General features: G+C 40.2%; 2 protein-coding genes and 1 long non-coding RNA gene across 9 annotated transcripts; 1 reads left to right on the forward strand and 2 right to left on the reverse strand.

Annotated features, from left to right (window-relative positions):
* Positions 1–799: 799 nt before the first annotated feature.
* LOC126596363 (probable RNA-dependent RNA polymerase 1) lies at positions 800–16,767 on the reverse strand. Of its 3 annotated transcripts, none has more exons than XM_050262927.1 (5): positions 16,610–16,767; positions 14,637–15,186; positions 12,322–14,174; positions 11,768–11,918; positions 800–1,914 (listed from the first exon to the last, which is right to left on the reverse strand). In XM_050262927.1, the coding sequence occupies exons 2-5, from the start codon at positions 15,150–15,152 to the stop codon at positions 1,090–1,092; spliced, it is 3,345 nt and encodes a 1,114-aa protein (XP_050118884.1). In that variant the 5' UTR covers positions 15,153–15,186; positions 16,610–16,767; the 3' UTR covers positions 800–1,089. The 3 variants fall into 3 exon arrangements, with proteins under 3 accessions (XP_050118884.1, XP_050118885.1, XP_050118883.1); XM_050262928.1 differs by having other exon boundaries at positions 16,504–16,652; XM_050262926.1 differs by lacking the exon at positions 16,610–16,767 and adding an exon at positions 16,415–16,590.
* LOC126596364 (uncharacterized) lies at positions 5,867–7,356 on the forward strand. Its single transcript, XR_007613951.1, has 3 exons — positions 5,867–6,595; positions 6,679–6,776; positions 6,952–7,356. It is a non-coding gene; the product is annotated as an uncharacterized LOC126596364 (long non-coding RNA).
* Positions 16,768–19,541: 2,774 nt separating the features above from the next.
* Positions 19,542–24,910, reverse strand: LOC126597080 (probable RNA-dependent RNA polymerase 1). Of its 5 annotated transcripts, none has more exons than XM_050263845.1 (6): positions 24,065–24,910; positions 23,898–23,987; positions 23,149–23,672; positions 20,998–22,826; positions 20,700–20,850; positions 19,542–20,582 (listed from the first exon to the last, which is right to left on the reverse strand). In XM_050263845.1, exons 3-6 carry the CDS (start codon positions 23,650–23,652, stop codon positions 19,719–19,721), a joined length of 3,348 nt encoding a protein of 1,115 aa, XP_050119802.1. In that variant the 5' UTR covers positions 23,653–23,672; positions 23,898–23,987; positions 24,065–24,910; the 3' UTR covers positions 19,542–19,718. The 5 variants fall into 5 exon arrangements, with proteins under 5 accessions (XP_050119802.1, XP_050119803.1, XP_050119801.1 ...); XM_050263846.1 differs by having other exon boundaries at positions 23,149–23,675; XM_050263844.1 differs by lacking the exon at positions 23,898–23,987 and having other exon boundaries at positions 23,988–24,910.
* Positions 24,911–24,982: the final 72 nt, after the last annotated feature.

A 24,982-nucleotide genomic window follows, 5' to 3' on the forward strand; every position in this document is an offset into this window, starting at 1 on the left:
TTTTAAATGGGCTGGATGCCAGCGCATTTTGTAGGAGTGGAGATCGTTTGTGCCAACGCATTTTTTTAGAGGAGGAGATGCTTTGGCCTATTACTGTTCGCTTGAGTGGATAAATGCGCTGGGTGCTGGCGCAAAATCTTTAGGAGTGGAATTGCTCTTAAGAAAAAAAAATTAAAATTGAGCATAACCACATGATCTTCAAGAGTAATAGCTGCATTCTGACATCGTGATCCAATTCTATAGTTGGTGCTGGGGTATAATCCTTATGTTGGATTTGTCTCTGAGGAATCAATTCTTGGTCCCAATAGACAAAGTAGATATCTCCATCAAGATCACTTCCTGAACATTCATTTGGATGAGTTTAATGATGGAACCCAAATGCAGAACCATTTTTACATGTGGTCTAATATTGAGAGTTTAATATGTTTAGTTTCCTTCAATATCTGTACCTAAATAAAGTAGCAAGGGTAGTGAAAAAATTGCATGTCTTGTGCAATATACTATTGTGTAAAAATTTCCCATAATTTGATTAATATACATTTAGACATAATGCAATTTTTCATCTCATCCTTTAAAGACTCATTTATAGAAATTCGATGAGAAAAAAGGTTGAAATAACATTTTCTACTTATTTTCAATGTTGTATGAGAATGTATTACTATTTTAAGTAGACGGCACATCAAAATTTATGATTTTGCCGTTGAAATGCTTTGAGAATGGATATTTTATAAATTACTTCATAATGCATCCATTTACAAAGCATTGCATAAATTGCAAGAGACTTTCCATAAAATATCAATTTACAAAGCAATTCATATATTGCAAGAAACTTGAAACTCAAATCATTACAAGCATTTATCCTTACATATATCTTATGCTATTACATACTTGCATCTCAGTAAACGTTCTATCCAGGAAAGTACATCAAGCTTTCAAACCAACTTTCGAGTGTCAGAAACAAGAAACCGAAGATCAATCCATTATTATATTATTCAACAAGCAAAATACACTCAAATTTTACCATCAGCATAAGCAATTTACGAGCTTACCCCATCACCAAGAAACAAACATCAAAAACTTCCAACTTTCTCAACTCAAATGCAACCCATCCCAGAATTGGCTTTCTAGAGATGACATGCGTATACTTGCGTTATCCTTTTTGATGAGGACGAGCTTGTCATAAACGCACCATGGAAAGCTGATGAAATGGTCACGATTCAGCCCCTCGTTGTATGTACCAAAATAATCAGGATGATATGTGACATGGTACCAAGCTGAAGCTTTGGCATATACAACATCAGCTCCGGAATCTAAACCAGTTCCCTTCTCATTGAACCACGCCCTAGCTTCCTTCCTCAACGATCTCACAGCCACGTTTATAGACTCTGCATCCCGCCTCTTAGTGAAAGATTTTGACATTCTCATAACACTCCCACTAAGTATTTCAGCCTCTGTCTTGATCCCATAATACTCCATCAGATTTCCCAACTTGTAATCATAATTGCCCTTGTAATAGATAGCATCTTCAATGTAATCCTCAAAGCCATCAACTTCCATGTCAGAGTCGTATGACTGCTTCGCCACTTGACGAGTGAAGGATGTGATAGAGCTTTCATGAGGCGCAATGTCCTTCACCTCACGAAAAAGAGCTCCAATTACATTGGATGACTGATAGGTGGGTTTGTCAAGTTTTTCCATGAAATCTGGATATTCCTTGGCATATAAATGTGGAGGTATTACAGCCGGCACACCAGTTTTTGGAAAGTCAACGGCAATTGAAAATAGCTTTGCAAGCTCTATACATTCTGCGCTCATTGCTTTTAAGGGATCTTTGTCTGCAAACACAGTGTGGGCATTGGCAATTATGCCCAAGCTATCATTGACCATGTAGTTCACAAAATATTCTTCAACTTCCTGCACCAAAAGAAAATGAAGATCAAGTATACTGGGTTTTGTTTCTTACAAAAACTGCCCTGTATGGCATGAGACAAACGAAAAGGAAAGTGAATCGAAGCGTTAGAATCACTGAAGTGCAAATACATCAAAATAAATTAAAATTAAGTTTCCCTTTCAAGCAAACATCAAAGTCAAACAAAACAAAAGAACATCAAAGCTATCATCAAGACATTTTTTCCTTTTGTGGGTCAAGAGAAACGATCAAATTCAATACTCGAAAAACACCACTAGAAGAAGTATTATGTTCAGTACTATACTACGATCTACCAGCAACAGAAAAGAATGAGACCAGGAGCGAGAGTCAAAATTTGGATTGGTATTGTTGATGCACAAAATCAGCGAAGACTTTGGTACAACATAAAGTGTCAGGGTTTTGTGACCTTCGCTTGGTTGCTTGGTTGCTTCAGTCACTAGTGAGGATAAGTACGTAAATGAATAGAGACAGAGAAGCAAACACAGGATGTACGTGGTTCACCCAGATTGGCTACGTCCACGGAGTAGAGGAGTTCTTATTAGTAGTGAAGGGCTTACACAAGTACAAAGGATCAAGCTCTCAATTTAGTGAGTTCTTGTGAATGATTTAACACAAAATGGCATTAGGCAATATTGTGGGGGAATGACCCCTATTTATAGAAAAACTTGTAGCTTTGTCACATTGACATGTGTCATGTTGTGATTGGTTCTTGATGTCGACACGTGCTGCGCTCTGATTGGCTTCTAATCTTGACACGTGTCGAGTAGTGATTGGCCTCCTGGTCGGAGGGGAACTCTTCTGGGTCCTTGACAGTATAGCGTTGGCCGGTGCTCGGTAGTTTCGGGATTGGTCAAGTATGGTACAAACAGTGCTCCCCTAAGTTCCCGAGTGAGGGAAACTCCTCGGTTGGGGACTTGCAAGATCCAATCCCTTGAGTAATCACGAAACTTCTAAGTACCGAAGTGTGGTCTGATCTTCATCTGCCCTTCTCTGGAAGTACCTTTCCTCCATCCGGGAATGGTGTACTTAGCTGATGTTGACGCACAAGGTAATGTATCAATTTCACTTGAAGCTTAGTTGTAGTTTCGGGCTTAGTCAAGTGTGATACAAACCCTATAGTAGGAGTCCCCCAAGTCGCCGAGCTAGGAGATCTGCCGAAAGAGGTGACAGACAAGGTAAGCAGTCAAACTTCCAAGTAAGCAACCCAGGATCAGAGGTTTGACGTCGGCTTCCGGTTGATTGTTCTCATTCTCCTTGTCTCTCATTCAACTGCCAGGATAAGGAGAAGCAAATGGATAAGAGATGATATGAGATACTTTTGCTTTTGAAGAAGTAACTTTCCACAGGCTTATTCTTGAACTGTGCTGGAGGGTTTTCTGGTGCCCTTCAGAGTATAAGGCCGACTCAAAAATTTGAGGGTCAAAACAAGTCCATCAAATCTAGAGTACGTTCGACCTTGATGATATGGGATACTTTTGCTGTTGACGGAATAATGAATGTGGTATGGAAAGGTGTCGTGCTGTAGTGATCTGTTTCAGCTCACCGTTGAACCTTCTGCTTCAATCTTTTGCATGGCAGAAGTGGTGTGCAACCTTTGCATTTAAATGGTCCTTCAGAACATTCCTTCATAGTGACTCATCCACGCTTGGCAGCTTCAGTGTAAAGAGCCAATATCTGATCAACTGTCATGAGGTATTTGCCGGTGGAATTCGTGACCTTGACAGCAGTTGAGGATGAGTACTCGAGAGCAATGCTAAGTAAGCAACCAGGCAAAGGCTCCAGGCAGTCAGTTCCAAATTGGAGGTTTGATTTCAGGTTCCGACTGACTGCTTTCTTTCTCCTTGTCCTGCAGGTGTGGACAAGGACAAAGACAAAGACAGGGAGAAAGCATGATATGGGATACTCTTGCTTTCGACCCTGATGATATGAGATACTCTTGTTCTTGGTGTGGCTTATTTGCTGAGGTATTATCGGGGGGAAATAAAGCTGAGTATTTCGAGAGGTTATGTTGAGGGTGCCTTTTCGAATGCGAGAAAGGGTTGAGCATTTTTGCAGGTTTGCCTGTCCGTTGAGGAGGGAGGTCAATGTATATAGGGATTTCCCAATAACAAGTAGTAATGCTATTCCTTTACCCTTCTTGGTCACATCAATGTAGTGGGAGCTGCCAGCTTCACGTGTTTTAATTTTGTCAGAGCACTTTGAAAAAGTGGTATGTGGTATCTGGAAAGCTGATGTTACGTGTGAAGATTACAGACAAGCTTTATCTAAGGAAATCTGGCTCTCGAAGTTCTGAGAGTTGTGCCTCTTCGGTTTTCGAACAAGTAATCCCGTCGAGGATCTGACTCTCGAGATTCGGAAAGCGGTGCTACTCCGGTTTTTTAGAAAGTAATTATGTTGGGAGTCTTTTCTCGAATGTGAGTAAAGGTTGGACGTTCTTGCCAACCTGTCTTGCCGCAAAACCCGGAGGTCGACACACATAGGGACTTTCCAGTTGTCAAGCAGTGGTGCTGTTCCTTTACCCTTATGGGTAATAGTAGGGTAGCTGGAACTTCGAAATTCTCGTGCCTAAACTTTGTCAGAGATCTTTGACAAAGTTATATGTGGTACCCGAGGAGTTTATGGTGCATATGGAGAGCGGTGATTGAACAGTAAGATTCACGTGCTTTCTACTTCACCAGAAATCTTCGACAGATTGCCCGTAATTTCCGCAAAGCTGAGTGTGCATGTGACAGGTGCTGACGAGGCTGAAAAAGCAGGTGCTTCTTCGATTTCTGAGATCGGCCCTCGTGGTCTCTGAGCAGCCCAGCTTTTGAGAAAGCAAACGCCTCTTCGATTTCTGAGATCGGCCCTCGTGGTCTCTGAGCAGCCCAGCTTTTGAGAAAGCAAACGCCTCTTCGATTTCTGAGATCGGCCCTCGTGGTCTCTGAGCAGCCCAGCTTTTGAGAAAGCAAACGCCTCTTCGATTTCTGAAGCTCCGTCGAGTGCAGATTTTTATAGAGGCTGGCATTAAGTTCCACAGCACACTTGAATCTCTACCAGTAGAAGCTCATTTCTTGCACTTCTAAGATCTTGATTTGTCTGACCTCTTCCTTCTTCAACACATTTGAAAATGTCTGGACCCTCCGACCGTCGTTTTGACTTGAACCTTGGAGAAGAGACAGCCACGCCTTCTCCAGACAACATATGGCGCCCATCCTTCATATCCCCTACTGGTCCTCTTACCGTTGGGGATTCTGTGATGAAGAATGATATGACCGCTGCAGTGGTGGCCAGGAACCTTCTCACTCCCAAAGATAATAGACTACTTTCCAAACGGTCTGATGAGTTGGCTGTTAAGGACTCTCTGGCTCTTAGTGTTCAGTGTGCAGGTTCTGTGTCTAATATGGCCCAACGCCTATTTGCTAGAACCCGCCAAGTTGAATCATTGGCTGCTGAAGTGATGAGTCTCAAACAGGAGATTAGAGGGCTCAAGCATGAGAATAAGCAGTTGCACCGGCTCGCCCATGACTATGCTACAAACATGAAGAGGAAGCTTGACCAGATGAAGGAATCTGATGGTAAGGTTTTACTTGATCATCAGCGGTTTGTGGGTTTGTTCCAAAGGCATTTATTGCCTTCGTCCTCTGGGGCTGTACCTGGTAATGAAGCTTCAAATGATGAACCTCCAATGCCTCCTCCTTCTGGGGTTTTGTCAAGTACTGAGGCTCCGGATAACCACCCTCCGGTGCTTTCTCTTTCTGGGGCTCTACCGACTGCTGAGACTTCCCCTAAGCAACCTTTGTGAAGGCTCCCTTTTGTTTGTTTATTTTGACTCATGTATATGTACATATTTGTGGCTTATCGAAAATATTAATAAATAAGCTTTGCTTCATTTCAACATATTGTGTTAAATACACCAAAGCCTTCTTCATAAAGTTCTTTGAATTTTTACTTTTGTTGAAACCTGTATTGTTGAAGCTTTGTGAGTGAAGCATGTAGTTTGAGGTAGTGTTCCCTTAATTTCCCGAGTGAGGAAAACTTCTCGGTTGGAGACTTGAAAAATCCAAGTCACTGAGTGGTTGTGAGACTGCCGAGTATCAAGGTGCAGTAGCATATGGTGGGAGTCCCCCAAGTCTTCAGGCGAAGAGAGTTGCCGAATGAGGTGTCTCGCGTGTTACTAATTTGTCAAAGTAACGAATTCTTGTTTCGATGTCACACATTCGTATATGCTTTATCTAAAAATATTTCCAACTTTTGTGTGCTTGATGCTGCATGCTATTGACTAGACAAGATCAAGTGCAATTAGTAGCTTTTCTCTCTTTTTCATCTTTTCTTTGGTGGAATTGCTTTTCGTTTCCACTAATCAGCCTGAGTGGATGCAAGATAACACCTTTCTCTATAGCTCAGATTGCAAAGTCGTCTTCATGAAAGTTTTTCCTTATCTTGTGAACTACAACATATCCAAATTTGAGATCCATCGGAGTAGTACAACTTCAGAAATTCAAGTATGATGAGTAACTGTTCATCAATGTTCTGTTAATCCGTCAGACTTGTTGTGAGCTTCGAAACTCCATTTTCTCTTGTTCAGATCAACATACTTTCTTCATCGAAGTTGTTCCTCAGCTTGTGAACTACAACATATCCAAATTTGAGATCCCTCGGAGCAGTATAACTCCAGAAATCCAGGTATGATGAATGACTGGTTATTATTTTTCTGTCAACCCGTCAGATTTGTTGTGAGCTTCGAAACTCCATTTTCTCTTGTTCAGATCGGTATGCTTTCTTCATTGAAGTTGTTCCTCAGCTCGTGAACTACAACATATCAAAATTTGAGATCCCTCGGAGCAGTATAACTCCAGAAATCCAGGTATGATGAATGACTGGTTATTATTTTTCTGTCAACCCGTCAGATTTGTTGTGAGCTTCGAAACTCCATTTTCTATTGTTCAGATCGGCATGCTTTCTTCATTGAAGTTGTTCCTCATCGTCTCTTTCATAACATATCAAAAATTCAGAATGAACTAATGGTTAAATATTTCCAGATCTTCGAAACATCACAGCAGCTTCGAAATCTGCAAGAATCCGACTGTCATGTTTGGAGCTTCAACACTTTAATTTCCGTCGCTCAAACAGAAATGGTTCCTTCTTGAAAGTTGTTCATATGCTCAAGAACTATAGGGTGTCCAAAATTCAGCTCTATTGGAGAAGAGCAGAGGTTGCAGAAATTTGATAGATGAAAGGAGGCGGAAGAGGGAGAGAGAGAAAAAGTCTCTTGGGTTGGATTTCTATTTTGGGGCAGATTCCAATTTTTGTAGCACCTTCATTATTGATGAATTGCTTGTACTTTTGTCCATTATGAAACTTGGGACTTTGGCTTGTTGTTGGATCTATTATAATATGTTTGGGAACATATATAAGTGAATAAATAAGAAGGAAAATTTTGGGCCCTTGTGGGTGTAAAACAAAAAATGTTTATGTTTACCCAAGTGTTTTTGTACAAGTTCAAGGGCATCTTGGGTTTTGTGAACAAAATTTGTTGATTTGGAGCAAGGTTTTGTGTTGAAGCTTTGTAGGTGAAGCTTTGGTGTTGAAGCTTTGTAGATGAAGCTTTCTGGGTGAAGCTTTGATGGTGAAGCTTTGTAGATGAAGCTTTCTAGGTGAAGCTTTGATGGTGAAGCTTTGATGGTGAAAGTATGTAGAGGGAGCTTTCTAGGTGAAGCTTTTTTAGGTGAAGCTTTGTAGGTGAAGCTTTTTTAAGTGAAGCTTTTCGGGTGAAGTTTTTTTTTTGGGTGAAGCTTTGTGGGTGAAGCTTTTTAGGTGAAGCTTTGTGGGTGAAGCTTTGGAGGTGAAGCTTTTCGGGTGAAGCTTTTTGGGTGAAGCTTTTTAGGTGAAGCTTTGTGGGTGAAGCTTTGGAGGTGAAGCTTTTCGGGTGAAGCTTTTTGGATGAAGCTGTTTTTTTTTTTTTTTTTTTTTTTTTTTTTTTTTTTTTTTTTTTTTTTTTTGGCGCTTGACACGGTCTTCATTTGCTTGTTTTGTAGTGACTGTGGAAGACGGATTGCTTTCTGATTGAGAAGGGTTCCGGCATCGCTTGCTATGAATGTAAAAGAGTGAGGGCTGAGTTGGCTAAATTACCTCTTTATTGAATTCATTGCCAAATGGCCTTCATTACATAGGATGCCGAACGGCTATAGCTCAACACTTGTACATCGTGAGTCTATTTGTAGTAGTACTTCAAGTGATCAGCGTTCCATGGATGGCCAAGGGTCTTGCCATCGGAGCTTCTAAGTGTGTAAGAGCCAGGGCGACTGATGCCAATGACTTCATACGGTCCATCCCAGTTTGGACTAAGTGTGCCTTCACTCGGGACTCTGTCGCAGAGTAATCTTTTCTTTAAGACCCAGTCTCCTATTTTGAAAGAACGAGGCTTGACCCTAGAGTCATAATAGTTGGAGATGCGCTGCTTGTAGGCGACATTCCTCAAGTGAGCTTGGTTTCTGTGTTCCTCGACTAAATCCAAGTTGAGGGTGAGTTGTTTGTCATTTTCACTTTGAATGTAGTTCTGGACTCAGAATGTTGCTTGCTCGAGCTCAACAGGGACAACCGCCTCTGTGCCAAAGGCAAGTGAGAATGGAGTTTCTCCTGTTGAAGTCCGATATGAAGTGCGATATGACCAAAGAACTTGGGGTACAAATTCTGGCCAACAGCCTTTAGCTTTGTCCAAGCTGGTTTTCAAAGTGCGCTTGATTATTTTGTTAATGGCCTCAACTTGTCCATTAGACTGGGGATGAGCTGGAGAGGCAAAGCATAAGTTGATGTTGAACTTAGAGCAGAACAACCTGAACCTCTTGTTGTCAAACTGTCGCCCATTGTCAGTGACTATCGCATTGGGAATGCCGAATCTACAAAGGATGTTCTTCCACACGAAGTCCTCTATCTTTGCCTCAGTAATGGTTGCCAAGGGTTCTACTTCGGCCCACTTTGTGAAGTAGTCCACTGCAACGACTGCGTAACAGACTTTGCCCTTCCCTGCCGGCATTGGGCCGATCAAATCAAGTCCCCACTGGGCGAAGGGCCAAGGGCTGATCATAGGAGTAAGAGGCTCTGGAGGGGAATGAGGAATAGCCGCATATCGTTGACATTTGTCACATGAGCGGGATACTTTGATGGCATCCTGGTGGAGTGTTGGCCAGTAATATCCTTGGCGAAAAGTCTTGTGTGCTAGGGACCGAGATCCAGCATGATCTCCACAGACTCCCTCATGTATTTCCCGAAGGACGATTTCCGCCTCGGCAGGCGTAAGACACCTTAAGTATGGCAGGCTAAAACCTCGATATTGTGGCGATACCCTTGACGCGGGTTTGACCCACTGCATTGACTGCCTGGGGGCGAGCGCTATTGTGGCGATACCCTTGGTTATCCGGATAATGTCCCTTACTCTTTTTACTGAAAGGAGAGTGGTGAGGATGGAAATCCTTCCTCTTGCCTTGAAATTGATATGTCTGTTGATTCGGTGAAGCATTATGCAAGGCATGGAGAGGTGCCACTGCTGTTTGGAAAGTCGAGGTCTTCTCATTTAGGTGAGTCTGGCTTCCACCTCCCACTTGTTGATAAAGGATGGTTGTAGGGGGTTTCTCCTGATATGTCTTTGCCTCGGCGGAGGCATGGTTATAAGCCTGCGCCATCACCTCAGAGTAAGTCTTCCAAGTATTGGCATTGATCATGTATTTAAAGAAACAATCACGTAGGCCTGCCGTGAAGGCTTTGAGGGCAGTCTTGTCGTCTGCCTCGGCACACCGGGAGTATTCATGGCTGAAGCGGCCAACATACATACGTAATGACTCGTCTGGCTTCTGGCGGATAGTGTACAAGTCATCTGCAGAGTGCAAGCGATCGGTTTGGAAAATGTGTTGGGAAACAAATAGTTTCCTCAATTCCTCAAATGAGTCTACCGTCTCAGGTGTAAGACGACAATACCAATTTAGAGCTCCGCCAGAGAGGGTGGAGGGGAAGAGAAGACATCGCTCTTCGTCGGTGTGCATCCGGTATGCCATGGTGGACTCAAAGAGGTTAAGGTGCTCAATCGGGTCCTCTTTTCCAGTATAAAGTTGCAAGCCAAGCTTTTGCTTTGTCTTTGCTTGAAGGGGGGTGTTGAGGATCCTCCTTGTAAGAGGGCCAGGCCTGGGTTGGTTCCAGTCAGGTATTTCAGCCTGACGTTCAGCCTTCAACTTGTTTACTTCCTCAATAAGTTGTAGGACAAGGGGGTCCTGAGCGGAATTATGTGCCACTGGAGCTTTCTTTCGTAAATCTCCATCTCCTCTTGGAATTAGGAAGGTTTGATCAAGGGCATGTGATTTTTCCCTAGACTCGCTGTACTGGCTTCCAGGGTATGTCTGTCGGAACACCTCTGAGTCCCCTGTACCCTCATGTCTCTCTGGAACTTGTTGCCCCTTCCCCAAATTGGTGGCCGGCTTGGGCCGTGGCAGGGGACCGAGTCTCTCAGAAATCCTTGGGTCATTAATCTTTGAGCTTATATGGATGGAATTCTCTCGACGTTGCTTCAGGAAATCCCGACAATCGCGAAAGACGGCTTTCGATCCTTCTGCCCCTTCAGCAAAGAGGTGTCTCCCTCCACTTCTCATGGTTCGGGTCGAAGCAACTGGGTTAAGAGAAGCCTCATGTTGATTATCAAGTCGAGGGGTAATCTGTTCCCTATCAGGGATATCTATGTCGAATGCATGTGACCCTCCATGTTGGAGGGCACCCAGTTGATGGTTGACTTCCACGGGGGCAACAAGCTCGCGTGTCTGAGCTTGCCTAGCTTCGTGGAGTGTCTCGAAGAGCTTCTCATATTGCTCCTGGAGGACCTCATTCCTCATTGCTATCTTGTTGTTCTGAGCTTCCAACTCATCGACTTTAGCTTGAAGAAGAACTCGTTTTCCTTCCTTCTTTCGTTGTTTCGCACTATGTGCAAGGGGGGTGTCATTCTGTGTGCTATGGCTTCCTTCGCTTCCCATGCTGGAGAGGGATGCCTGATCAAAAGAAAGTGTACGAATGATAGAAACCAGCTTGACACAGCTGAAGAGAGTAGGAATAAGTGTCGTTTCCCACAGACGGCGCCAAATGTTGATGCACAAAATCAGCGAAGACTTTGGTACAACAGAAAGTGTCAGGGTTTTGTGACCTTCGCTTGGTTGCTTGGTTGCTTCAGTCACTAGTGAGGATAAGTACGTAAATGAATAGAGACAGAGAAGCAAACACAGGATGTACGTGGTTCACCCAGATTGGCTACGTCCACGGAGTAGAGGAGTTCTTATTAGTAGTGAAGGGCTTACACAAGTACAAAGGATCAAGCTCTCAATTTAGTGAGTTCTTGTGAATGATTTAACACAAAATGGCATTAGGCAATATTGTGGGGGAATGACCCCTATTTATAGAAAAACTTGTAGCTTTGTCACATTGACATGTGTCATGTTGTGATTGGTTCTTGATGTCGACACGTGCTGCGCTCTGATTGGCTTCTAATCTTGACACGTGTCGAGTAGTGATTGGCCTCCTGGTCGGAGGGGAACTCTTCTGGGTCCTTGACAGTATAGCGTTGGCCGGTGCTCGGTAGTTTCGGGATTGGTCAAGTATGGTACAAACAGGTATCTTAATTACAATGTGAAAAAAAGAACTCCAAATTACTTATTGAAGAAATTCCAAGTTTTGTACAGCAACATGATATGATGATAACTCAAGAATTTCGTATTTAGTACTTGAATTTTGAAATTCAAGTAAATTCTCAACATGAAAAGTTAGCAAAGGCAGGTAGCCGCCTGGGCGATGCTGCTTAGTAGGTTGCTTATTGAAGAGTATTACCTCAATTGTGACATCATGATCCAATTCTATAGTTGGTGCTGGGGTGTAATCCATGGGTTCGATTTGCTTCCGAGGAATTAGTTCTTCGTCCCAACAGACATAGTAGATATCTCCATCAAGATCACTTCCCGAACATTCATTTGGATGAGGCCTAACAATATAAACAATATTTCAATCATTAAGTAATGTTTATGAGAAAGTTTTTGTACTCAATTATGCAGAAAAACCAAGGAAAAGTAGAACTTTGTATGCAACTTAAGAATTTCTAAGAAATAGCAACTACAGAGGAAACCAAGTCCAAATTTTGAAACAGATGTTTGTAAAAATAAAATGCAAAGCCGTACTGGTTTATCACCCGCAGAAATTGCATTCGATGGACTCAAGTACATAACGGTTATATGCATGTTAACTGGAAGATGTGATGATATTGATTTTTTCAATCGAAATCAGTGTTCTTGATTTTTACATTATATAATCTACTGCAAACACATAAAGACACAGAATGGATATTTTGAACTAAATTCACGAACTCATGATGCATTACACATTCTTACCTTGGTCCTTTTTGGGGAAAAACAACACAATCAACCATATGGTACAACTCTGGCACATCCACAGCCTTTAAAACACGTACATCGCCAGGGTGCAAACAAGGGTTCTTAGCAACAGCTACCTTCCCCACAATAATGAATCGCTGGTTTGATGCACTTACAGTATGCCTGTTACCAGAGAATTGCACAAACACCTCACCATATTCCAATGTTCTGGTTTCATCTAGACATCCCATCATTGCTCGTCCATCTGGAATAAAGATTCTTGTTTTCGTCCGCAACTCTAGCAACTTTGATGCCCGAAATGTTTGCAGCATCATTGAAATGAAGGGTTCAACATCAGGTTTATAACCACATATAAGCAATTCCTTCAAGCAGTTGGTAGTCTCCCCTGCAGACATCAAATCCAGAGCCTCTTGTGCTTTTAGTGGGTCAGTCAATATAGCATTCAATTGTTGTACAGCTGCCTTTTGTTTTTTCATGAAAGCAGGATCTGGAACCCCAAGGGTGGATAAAAGACTTATCAACTGGCGGTTCAGAAAACAAGGTTGAATCTTGCTACATGCTAAAACGTCTAACTTTGTGTTTTCTGATTCATACTTGGACATGCTCCTCCTCAATGATAATTTCATTGATGAAGTTGGATCAACGGCCACCACACCTTTGTACCCACCATATCGAATCTGAAAGGCAGATGGAGTCCCATTAAAGCCACATTTTGAGGCCACTTTCTTAGCAAAATCAGCAGATATTTTCCCAATCCCATCTGAGAAGACATATTTATTGTTTTCTACATCGGGAATGACTTCCATTTCATGTTTTCCAACATTTAAAGTTTCAGTGGACGAACCAAAGGATTGACCTAATCTGGCAGCATATTTTGCTACATTTTTTATACGACGAAAATCCCCCATCCACTCTCTTATATCAGCTGCAGTAAGTCCCTTTCTTGAAGCAAACATCCACATAGAATTCTCTCGCAATTGACTTGATGAGAATGCGAGAAACTCGAATTTCTTTTCACCAATTACTATGCCGTTTCTGAGAATGAAAATAATCCGCTTGTAGATGTCGGTTTTCCCATCCTCATAGGCAGCAGAAGTACGTGGAAGCAAATCTGAAGAATAAACTCGATCCATCTCCTCGTCAACAAAGGAAACACGAATGAAGTTATCAATATCATCTGGATAATTGCGTAGTACACGATTTGAGACATTGACCTCAGGACCAGAAGAAAATACACGACATGGTGTAATTTGGACCCTGCGTACATATACCAACCCAGAATCTAAGGATATGACAGATGACTGTGGACGTCTCTTTGACGTGAGGTACTTCCTGTACTGCTCATTAAGCCACTCTGAAGGTTTATAGCAGGTCTCTTTCAAATTATATAATTTCTCTAGGGCATACTCTATACATGCACGATCAAATCTGCGCGGATCAACCATCTTATAAAATATAACATCAAGTGTTGGCCCTGAAAGATACCCAAGCTGAAGCAGAGAATGTACTTTAAACAAGATATCATATGGCACATACACATCGACACCTCGAGGAGGGCAAACCATGGGACCCAGACTCGGGTTGCAAGAATAAGGGGGACCAACCTCCAAGACAAGGTTACCTTCAATCTCTTCATACCCAGGAAAGTTTTCTCGAAAATCTGGAAGTTGGAGACTATGAGGAAGCTCCAAGCTTAATGCAAAAGACTGCCCAATAGCACGTGATGGAGTGAAATCAGTAGTCCTGACCCATTGATCATCAGAGTCCTTGAAATAGGTCATACCAAGATCTTCATATGCTTGTCCTGAAGAGCGTATGACTTTCTTAGAAATCCGAGGTGCTCCGTACATCTGATAATTGGAGACAAATCATCAAACTTTTCAAGATTACTAATTCATAAAAGAGAACATTTAATTTTTCGCCAACTGCAGTAGCATGCTTTGACGATGTTAATAAAAATATTCCATTCATACTATATTCTCAAATATACCGAATTTTATCCACTTCCCTCAACACCTCAAATTGTAGAAACTACAAACTTTTAAATTCCATCAAACGAAGAAAATTGATTTTTGCTCAAATCCAGACAAGGATTACCATGTTAACCCTTAAAGTGAACAACCCTCAATTCTCTAGACTGGTGATTTGACGCTCACCAATTTGCTAGCAATGGGAAAGCAGAAAAAGGTCACATATATTTAGAAGCAAATGCACCATGTAGATGATATAAAATTATTCAATCGTAAACAGAACAAGGATTAGGAGAAGACAATCATTTGAATTTAAGTGCTGATTAAAAATAGGTGAGGAACCTGAATCAGAAGATGCTTAGCAGCACAACCGCGTGGACGATGCAACTCAATCTGCCAGATGTTTTCATAGGAAAGTTCGATCATATACTCCAGAGCGTCATATTTCAGACGATAAACTAGTTTCCGCAATCCAATCCCAAAATCCACTGAAACATTGTTCATATTCCAGAAACTAAATAGCTTATTTGTTGCGATCTTGCAGCCAAAATCCAGCTTTATGTTTGCAAAGGTATGCAAAGAGACTCTTGGCTTTGGTACAATATCCTGATCCAGCTTCCAAGAATTCAGATAGGAAGCGCCATAGTACAAGTTTCTAGCATTGGCCATGTAGTGAATAAGATCAGCATTTTTGGTGGTGTCAAACTGAACAGTAGCATAATATCTTCTCCCATCTTTGGCTTTTCTTAATCTCACAGCATAGACAGATCCTTTTCCTGTTTCTTTCTCCAGCAACCGCACAACTGCTTCTGCAGTCACACCGGAAGTGAATCCATGCAACCTTATCGTCCTACTCATCTCTTATCATGTGAATATGTTCACTGTATTTACGCTGACAAAGAATCCATATGAGTAAAATGTACTTGTATGGTTTTATTGAAATTATGAAATTAAGGGCTCGTTTGGGAGAGCTTTTTAAATGACTAAAAGCGCATTTGGGGAAAATGTTTTTGGGTTCCAAAAGCACTTAAACTGCTTCCTACGAGAAGTGGTGCTTCTTGTAGGAAGCACTTCAAGTGCTCTTCCACCAGTTATGTGCTTGTTTTAGGAAGCAGTACTTCAAGTGTTTTTCCAAAATTCACCCGCATTTTTACTAAAGGTTGGCTCCAAAAATATTTTTTCACAAAACGCTTTCAGCTATTTTAAGACAATAGCAGTTCCAACCGAAAACCAGAAAGTCTCAATGAATCCAAGAAAATAAATTGAAATTATTAAGCTAAGAACAATTATGAACCTCATAAACCAAAGCCACTCAAATGCAAAACATGCAACAACCTAACAAGTATATGATTATTTTTAGGGGATCAACAATCAGAAAGAACACGATGATAATTCTGCTCTACAAAAAATAAAAAGCAAAACAACCAAAAAAGAGAGGCCTTTTTTTTATGCAATTGCAGTTGAGAGAAAAAGTGCTTCTTACGAGAAGTTTAAGTGTTTTTCATGATTCACTTGCATTTTTATTATAGATTAGTCCCAAAAACATTTTTTCACAAAAACAAAAACGCTCTCAGCTATTTTAAAAGCAGTTCCAAACGATCCCTAAGAACCAGAAGGTCTGGATGTATCCAAGAAAAGTTAAGGTAAGAACAAATATGAACATAACCCAAAGCCACCCAAAAGCAAAACATGTAACAACCTAGCAAGTATATGATTATTTTTTAGAGGATCAAATCAACAATCAGAAAGAACAAGATGATAATTCTGCTATACAAAAAAGATGCAAAACAACCAAACAAAGAGAGGCCTTTTGTTATGCAATTGCAGTTGAGAGCAAAAGCACAGATTTTTCACTGAACAAAACTAAGCACAAAAATACCCAATCCATCCAAAATTATAAAAAATTCAGAACGAAAAAAAACTGGACAAATACCCCAATGAATCTCCCAATGATGCAGGAAGAGTAAAGGACACAGATTTATCAGAGGGAGAAACCCAAAGAGGAAATTACACAGGCAAAAATACCATCTCCATAAAAACTTGATCAAACAAAACTAATCAATCACACACCAACAAAAACTACAGAGAAAAAACAGAAACTGCAGAGACAATTAACTCACATTGTTCCAACGATGCAGGAAGGAAACGAAGCGATCAGAGAAAATCCAAACGAAAAGCAACGGAACCAGAAGAGAGAGGAGAAGTATACCTTAAGTCTCAAGTCTGATCAGAGTAAAATACTAACTTTACCAAAAAAGTAAAGCTGGAAGTTGGATCGAAGCAGGAGAGAGAGAGAGAGAGAGAGAGAGACTTACTGTTGGCTGTCAATCCCTAGTCAATCTCACAGCAGCGTCAGTCCTCACTCACTACTACTTCCTCGCTCCTTCCATATCAGCGACAATAATTGTTCCTTGGCTAACATCCTTAAAAGTATTATGATGCTGACGTGTGCAGCTGACGTTGGAGTTACCTATGCCATTGGCCTTTGCCACGAAGGAACCTAGAGGACCAGGATCCTCTGCATTTTTTATAGGTGTAATACTACGCAAGCGTCTTAATATCCACCGTTCAGAAAAATCCAAAGGTTAATATCCGTCGATTTTATCTAACGGTGGAGTGAAAACGCTTATCAAATAAGAATCAATTTCACTTTTAATGTTTAATTTTACTTTTTGGGTGAATAATGTAGTTCACAAGGGTCCGGTCTCAACGTGATGATTCTTGTCGTCTTGTGAGTACTTTTTCTATATTTTTTTCTATGTTTTGGAGTGGTGGATTGACTCCATGAAGACGACAGAAAATGAACTTCTCCAGCAAGGATGAATTATAACATAATCATATTCTATTGGGTAGTGCTAGCCGCACACTAGTATTTATTTTCTCATAATTTTTTTTAATTTTCGATCATCTAATCGAATAAATTGAAGAATATTAAAGATAAAAAATTAACAAGAACAACTCCTAATTATTAATTAGGGTGCTCGTATTGCAACGGCGTGACCTAGCGCGACTACCAGGGGGAGAGAACCTGAGTTGTGTTTGTGAGGAAATATTTTTATTTTTAAATATATTCATTTACTGTTAAAATATTTTTATTATTTGAATAATAAAATATTTTTAAATATTTTTATGGCTGAATTTTTTATTATATATTTTTATTTTTAGTTTGTACTTATTTTTAATTTGTAAATATTTTTTAATTTGTACCAATTTTCTTTTCATTTTTAATTTATACCCATATATTAGTTTCTTTTTGTGCCCAATTTTTGTAAAGTTTTATTTGTGTTTGTACCCATGTGTATACCGTCACGTGACATTGTATATTTAATCAATGATAGAAAAATTACATATGGTATATTTATGTTTTATGCCTAAACTTTGTATCATATATTTATATTTTTAGTTTGTACCCACTTTTAATCTGCAACATTTTTTTTAAAATTTGTAGTATTTTCTTTTTAGTTTTATTTTGTACCCATGTATTAATTTCTTTTAGCACCTATATTTTAAAAAAATTCATTTGTACTCATAATTTTTTAATCTTTTATCTGTACCCTAATTTATTTATAATGTACTCATTCTTCTTTATTAATGTACCACTTTGTTATATGTGAAATATGTACCTATTTTTTTTGTAAAATGTACCAATTTTTTTAACACTATGGATACATTCTTTTGCCTTTTATTATTTCTTATTTTTACATAGTTTTTATCCATTTATTAAATCAAAATGTTTGAATTTTTTTATTGTAACCGTTTCTAATAGTATTATAATGAGAAATTTTAAATTTAAGGGATTATAAATATCATAAAATATCAAATAATTAATGTCAAAACTATAAAAATATAAATATTAATAGTAATATAATGAGGTGTACAAAGTCAAGAGATTTTGATCAAACTTTGAATATTATTAAGGTTTTAATCAAAGAATGTTAAGATTAGGACCACATCCAAAGTATCCCTTGATATTATTATGCGAGGGCTGCTTGTGTTGGCCTGAGATGGAAAACTTGAATGTCCGATTTTAGAGAGTGACAAGATCAACGAAGAGCCTAAAAACGTACTCAGCAATCTCCTCGGACTCGTATTCAGCAAATGCATAACCTTTAGGTCTTTCGGTTTCTTTGTCCCAAGGAATGTGCATGTCTACCAGCCTCCCCGCCTGAATTAATTTATCGACAAAGCTCTATCGCTCACTCGCTCCTCCAAATTACTTATTTAAATGCAGCACCTGGATTTTGACTCGGCGATGGTGGACATGATGGCTGAACCCTAGCTAGCTCGAAACCAACGAAGTATTCTATTAGGAAACTACATCTTTTTTATTCTCTTTAATGGTAGATAAAAATTACTGGTTAGTTGAGAATCAACTCTACTTTTCTTTTCACCCTTTAAATTCTGTATTTTTGACTAACATTGAGTCTTGTGGAACCACAGTTGGTGGTGGTGGGGGTGGCAGATACTTTTTCTTTTTCTTGTTTTTTGGTGAACAGATACTGTTTATTTTTGGCGGAAAGTGAAGTGATAGATCGGTGACCTCAAAAAAAGACGACATGCTGAACTTCCCCAGCAAGGACTTCCAAGGAGCAATTCTGTGTGCAGCTCCCCACTAGACGAGCAATATTGATGCGTTCTTCAACAATAATAATTAGGTATCATGGCCGTATCCAACATGAAAATATCTTACTTACACGTGGCGAAAAATACTGTTATACAATAATGCTAGTTGAAACTATAGATGTACTGTTATACAATAATGCGCAAAACATGTATATTTTGTACATAAAGTGGTATTCTAAACTAGTTTAATCAAATAGAGATGGTGACCCGACTTGGGTGAAAAAACGGATTCTCTCTCACAACACAAACGGGCCAAATTCCACTTTGAACCAAATGGGCCATCCTTAGTCGAACCTTTCTATGTATTTGCTATCAAAATTTAGTTCCAAACTAACGAAGCAAGAACAACCTAACATCGCAGGAGCATTTGCAGCGCTTGACTGAATATGCATACTCTCAGCATGTGCCCGCATGATAGGAACTCGTATACATGTGGCAGTTAACTTGACATCATTGTTACTCTGAGGTAATGGACAGTGAATAAATGATCCATATTAACATCTGCAAACTTACATTACTTCAATCGGAAACCGAAAAAATATCTGCAGGAGTTTAGCGCTTGAAAATTTTCGAGAGTTGAATGAATTCGACTCAGCAAAAAGGAAGCTTACAACGTTTACACGATTGTGAATAATAAATGTAGATTAAAATTTAGAAATGCTAACAACAATGTAATTTTACAATCAGTCAGAAAGTAACTAAAATAAACAGAGGCAAATGACAAGGGAAGTAGCACCCTTGATAGCCGTACTTACATGAACTTTAACAGCTTAAAAAAACATAACAAATTACAAATCATAATCACAGCGGAAAGCACGTGCTTCGGAATTTGTCAAGCATGACGCCTCTTTGATCGGACATATGAAAAGAATTCCTCGTACTTGTTTTCTCCCTCTTGATCTGGATGAGCTTGTCGAAAACACACCACGGAAAGCTGAGGAAATGATCCCTTTCCATTCCCTTGTTGCACTGACCCCAGTAACGAGGATGATATGTAACATAGTACCAAGCTGACGCTTTTGTTGCGGATACATCATCGACGTTGGTGCTGGAATCTGACAGATTCGCATAAAACCAGGTCCTAGCTTCCTTTTTAAGTGACCTCACAGCGTAATTTATTGTTTCCAGGTCCTTTCTCTTACCGAAAAATTTCGACACACTGGTGATGTTCCCCGTTAGTATGTCTGCTTCAGTTTTGATGCCGTAGTAATCCATCAAGCTTCCCAGCTTGTAGTCATACTCCCTTTTGCAGTTGATGGCATCATCGATGTAAGCTTCGAATCCGTCTACCTCCATGTCAGGATCATAGAACTTCGTAGCCACTTCCACGGTGAAGGATTTAATTGAGTTTGAATGTGAACGTGATCCAAGCTCAACATTTTTCACCTGTCGGAAAAGCTTACCAATCACACGTCTGGACTCATACGTAGGTTTCTCAACCTTTTCCATGAAATCCGGATATTCTTTGGCACGTAGACTACGAGGCACTTCCACTACCACGCCAGTTTTTGGAGAGTCGACAGCACAGGAATGGAGCTTGGCAAGCTCTTTACATTGTGCACTCTCGGCCTTCTGTGGTTCTGTGTCTGCAAAGACAGCATGTGCATTTGAAATGATCCCCAACATGTCGTTCACTATGTAGTTTGTAAACGACTCTGCAACTTCCTGTAACAAACAGCATAGAACACCAAATGTTGAATGAATAAGGAAGAAACACGATTGTAGAATATGTTTTGAAGTAACGATAAGCAGCTACATTGTACTTAATAAATTCAGTAATACCTCCATTGTAACGTCATGATCCAATTCAATAGTTGGTGCTGGGGTATAATTCATCGGTCGAACTTTCCGAGGTGGAATTAGATCTGAGTCCCAACTAACAAAGTAAAAATCTCCATCTAAGTCTCCTCCTGAGCATTCATCAGGATGCGGTCTAATTCAGCGAGAAAAAAATAATAGTGAGTACGTACACAATTCAAGGCAACAAATTATTGTAAAACAAAGAAACACTAATATGCAGATGCAATCCAAAACGAATTTGTAATTTCATCAGCTACAAGATTTGAGAAAGTTGACATACCTCTTTCCTTTTTGCGGGAAAACTACACAATCCACCATGTGGTGCAATGCCGGCACGTCCACAGCTGTGAGAACACGAACATCTCCCGGGTGTAAACATGGGTTTCTAGCAACTGCAACATTCCTGTCCACAACAAACTTCTCTTCGCTCGAAGTAGTGTTGCTGCCAGTGGAAATCACGCGGCGAGAGCATTGCACAAATACCTGACCATATTCCAACGTTCCAGTTTCATCCAGACATCCCATCATTGATCTTCCACTCGAAACAAATATCCTTGTTTTTGTCCGCAGTTCCATGAGCTTGGATGCGCAGAATGCTTGTAGCGTCAATGACAGAAATGGTTCTGTATCCGGCTTGTAACCACACGAAAGCATTTCCTTCAAAACGTCTGTGACCTCCCCTTGAAATATCGTTTTGAGTGCTTCTTTTGCTCTTGATGGGTCAGTTAAAACGCCTTCCAGTTGATTCAAAGCCTGTCTTTGCTTCCTCTGAAAGACATGATCCGGGACTCCAAGGGTGGACAGAAGGGTAATCAGTTGACGATTGAGGAAACAAGGCTGGTACTTGCTCCATTTGAGAACATCAAGTGCTGTGTTGTTGGATTGGTACTTGCACATGCTCTCCCTCAGTGCCAAGTTCTTTTCCAATGTCGGATCTACTGCCACGATACCTTTATAGCCACCTATACGAATTTGAAACGCTGATGGAGTAGAACTTCTCCCGCACTTTCTTGCCACCCTTTCAGCAAACTCAGCAGATATCTTCCCAATTCCATCTGAGAAACAATATTTGACTCCACTCCTTTCGATTTTAACATCAGGAATGAGTTCGATTTCATCCCTATCGACATTAAAAGTCTCCCTGGAAGAGCTGAAAGCCTGGCCCAACCTAGCACCATACTTCGCCACATTTCTGATGCCTCTAAAGTCCCCCATCCAATTTCTAATGTCTTGTGCGCAGAGCTCGCTTCTTGACGCAAACATCCACACTGAACGCTCGCGTAACTGACTTGATGAATAGGCAAGAAACTCAAACTTCTTGTCACCAATGACAATGCCATTTCTTAGAGTAGAAAATATCCTTTCATAAACTCTCGTCCTCCTTTCCTCTTCTGCAGAAGTGTTACTTGTGCGCAGATGCGAACATAAATCTTCCGAACGTATCTTACCCAAGTCCTCATCCACGAAAGAAACACGAAGGAAATTATCAATATCTTGAGGATATTTTCGTAGAACACGGTTGGAAAGATTTACCTCCGGACCACAAAAATAAACTTTAGATGGTGTGACTTGAACCCTGTGCACATACACCATTCCATCATCTAAAGAGATAGCAGGGGTTTCAGGAATCCGCGTGCACGACTTGTAATCTCTGTACTGCTCACGAAGCCAACTCACAGGATCATAGCAGCACACTTTCAAGCGAAATAATTTGTCCACGGCACACTCTATGTAGTCAGTTCTTATTGTGCTAGGATCAACTAGCTTATAAAACGTGACATCAAGTGCTTGCCCTGGAACGCGTCCGTGCTGAACCAAGGAATTGATCTTGAACAGGATTTTATACGGCAAGTTAATGCCTTCAGGTGGACTGACAATAGGAACAAGATCTGAATTGCAGGAAAAAGGGTTGCCTATCTCCAAAGCGAAGCGTCCTTCAGTTTCTTGGTAGTGAAGAAAATTATCACGTAGATTTGGAAGCACGGAACCATATGGAAGTTCCAAACATACAGCAGAAGATTGGCCAATGCAGCACGACGGAGTGAAGTCAACTTCTCGAACCCAGTCATTGTCAGATTTTTGCTTAAAAATCCGAGGGCTGCCAAGTAACTAGCAAGAGAAAGAAGAAAGGTGGAGAAAAAATGTTAGTCATTTCCTCTAAGAGTCACACATTACACGGTAAATTATGCTATTTATAATAAAGATGACAGATTGTATCATGATATTCGACGTGGGATCAGAAGTTACTATGAATCTTTTATGCAGGGTGAACTAAACTTTTGTATTCATCAACTTATAAACTTTGATCACAAACTAAAATTAGAAGTTACAATCGTACATTTCATAGCAAATTGTAAAGTAATGGTTCACAAATTTCAGCTATATCATTGTACCAAAGAGAGGGAAAATTGAGAAAATGTGACCGACAAACCTGGATTAGAAGATAATTCCTAAGCTGATCACGCACGATATGGAGCTCCATCTGGCTAATACTTTCCGTGGAGACCTCGAGCTTGTATACAGCAGAATTATAAGAGAACGAGAAGTAGATATTCTTAAATTCTGTCCCAAAGTTGACTTGAACATCCGGTGCTGTCCAAAGAACAGAAAACTGCTCCTCGGAAACCAGGCATCCGAAATGCAGCTTTACAAGTCCCATGCTGTGTTCAAAGTTATCAACCTTCCATTTCCTAGCTTTCAGGTAAGAGTCCCCGTACCACAAGAGACGATCATCAGCTAATGGGATTATTATTTCAGCAGATTCTGCATGTGTGAACTCAACTATGGCGTATGATCTTGATTTTCCATCATTTGGGGGACGAACCTTCACGTCAGAGACAGTTCCTTCTCCAGTGTATTCCTCCAGAAACGCCTTCACTGCTTCCGGTGATTCGACAGAGGAAAATCCATACAACTGAATTGTAGTCTTAACCATGTTGATACTGTTGATGGCAACTGCTGTTTCACAAGTACAAATTGAAATTAAAAACTATGAACTCTTTGCAATATCCCTATGCATAAAATACTTGGAAATACAATAAAATAATTGCTAATGCTGCAAATGAGAACAGAGTAATGATATTTAGACGCACAAAATGACTCAGTTGCTAACACAACCTATTAAAAAGTTTCGGTTTTTGTATGTCTAAATAGAATTATCGACGAGAAAAAGAGTGGTACCTTGAATTTGAAATATGTATGAGCACTTGAGATTATTACCAACAAAATTAACACAGCTGTATTGTGAGGAGCAACGCCAATGAAGCTCACCTGTGTATATATATAGGTCCATCATATGCACTGTAACAAACTTGTAGTTGCAGTTGGAGCAGAATAAAAGAAGAAACCTTGTCACCCCAGTTATCCTGGGTACGCTTTCCTCTGTCTTCCTGTTAGGCGCCAAATGGATAGAATAACGAGTGTCATGATCTCCTGCTTCGCAGCGACAGCAAATCCTCATATTCTGAAGATTACACATGGTGACACGTAGCAAGATCATGATGGATTGTTTTATTCTTGTCATTTGTATAGTATTGCGATATTAATGAGTGAGTGAGATAGTTAGTTGTTAAAATGAAAGAAATCGATAGGGATTGCAGCCGCACCAAAAAACATAGACATAATTGATTTCTATCATTCTATTTCTTTTATTCACAACTCAGCATAAGCAAATTTCAATTGTATTAGTTTCCAACCTGGAATGTATAGGTGGAAACTCAACACCATATCCACTAGGATATTAGACCATATGCAATAAATTTCAACTGTATTACCATTGCATGTAACATAATTCGAATTCTTATAAGTTTGAATTTTATAGTTTTGTGCTTAAAAGTTCATAAATCAAATTGGTGTTATAGGGTGATTAACTCTTAATTGAGCTCCTAATGATGAATTGAACAATACGGCCAAGAACCTTCTGGAAGTTTTGAACCAATCCTAAGGTCAGCCCCGAGGAGAAGTTTTGGCCAATAACTTTAAAGAATCTCAAGTGTGAATGGGCAAATACCTCCCATGAAGGGTTACTTTGGCCCTTGGTGAGCAAGGTTGAGAGCATATACTTGACTGAGTGAGGATGTCTAAAAGCATTAGAATGTTTTTTAGGGTACTTTTTGGAAAGTTGGAACTTGCTCCGAAAGGAGTCGATAACCTACTTTGGAGCATCACCAATTCTTGTGCCTCAAGAAAGCAAAAGAACACGGTTGTCGGTTGGGCCTGTTGGCTTGAGTAGTGTGCTTGACCTTTGTACCCGTGTTCAAATCTCT

Source organism: Malus sylvestris, chromosome 13 (assembly GCF_916048215.2).
Source record: "Malus sylvestris chromosome 13, drMalSylv7.2, whole genome shotgun sequence".
NCBI lineage: Eukaryota > Viridiplantae > Streptophyta > Magnoliopsida > Rosales > Rosaceae > Malus > Malus sylvestris.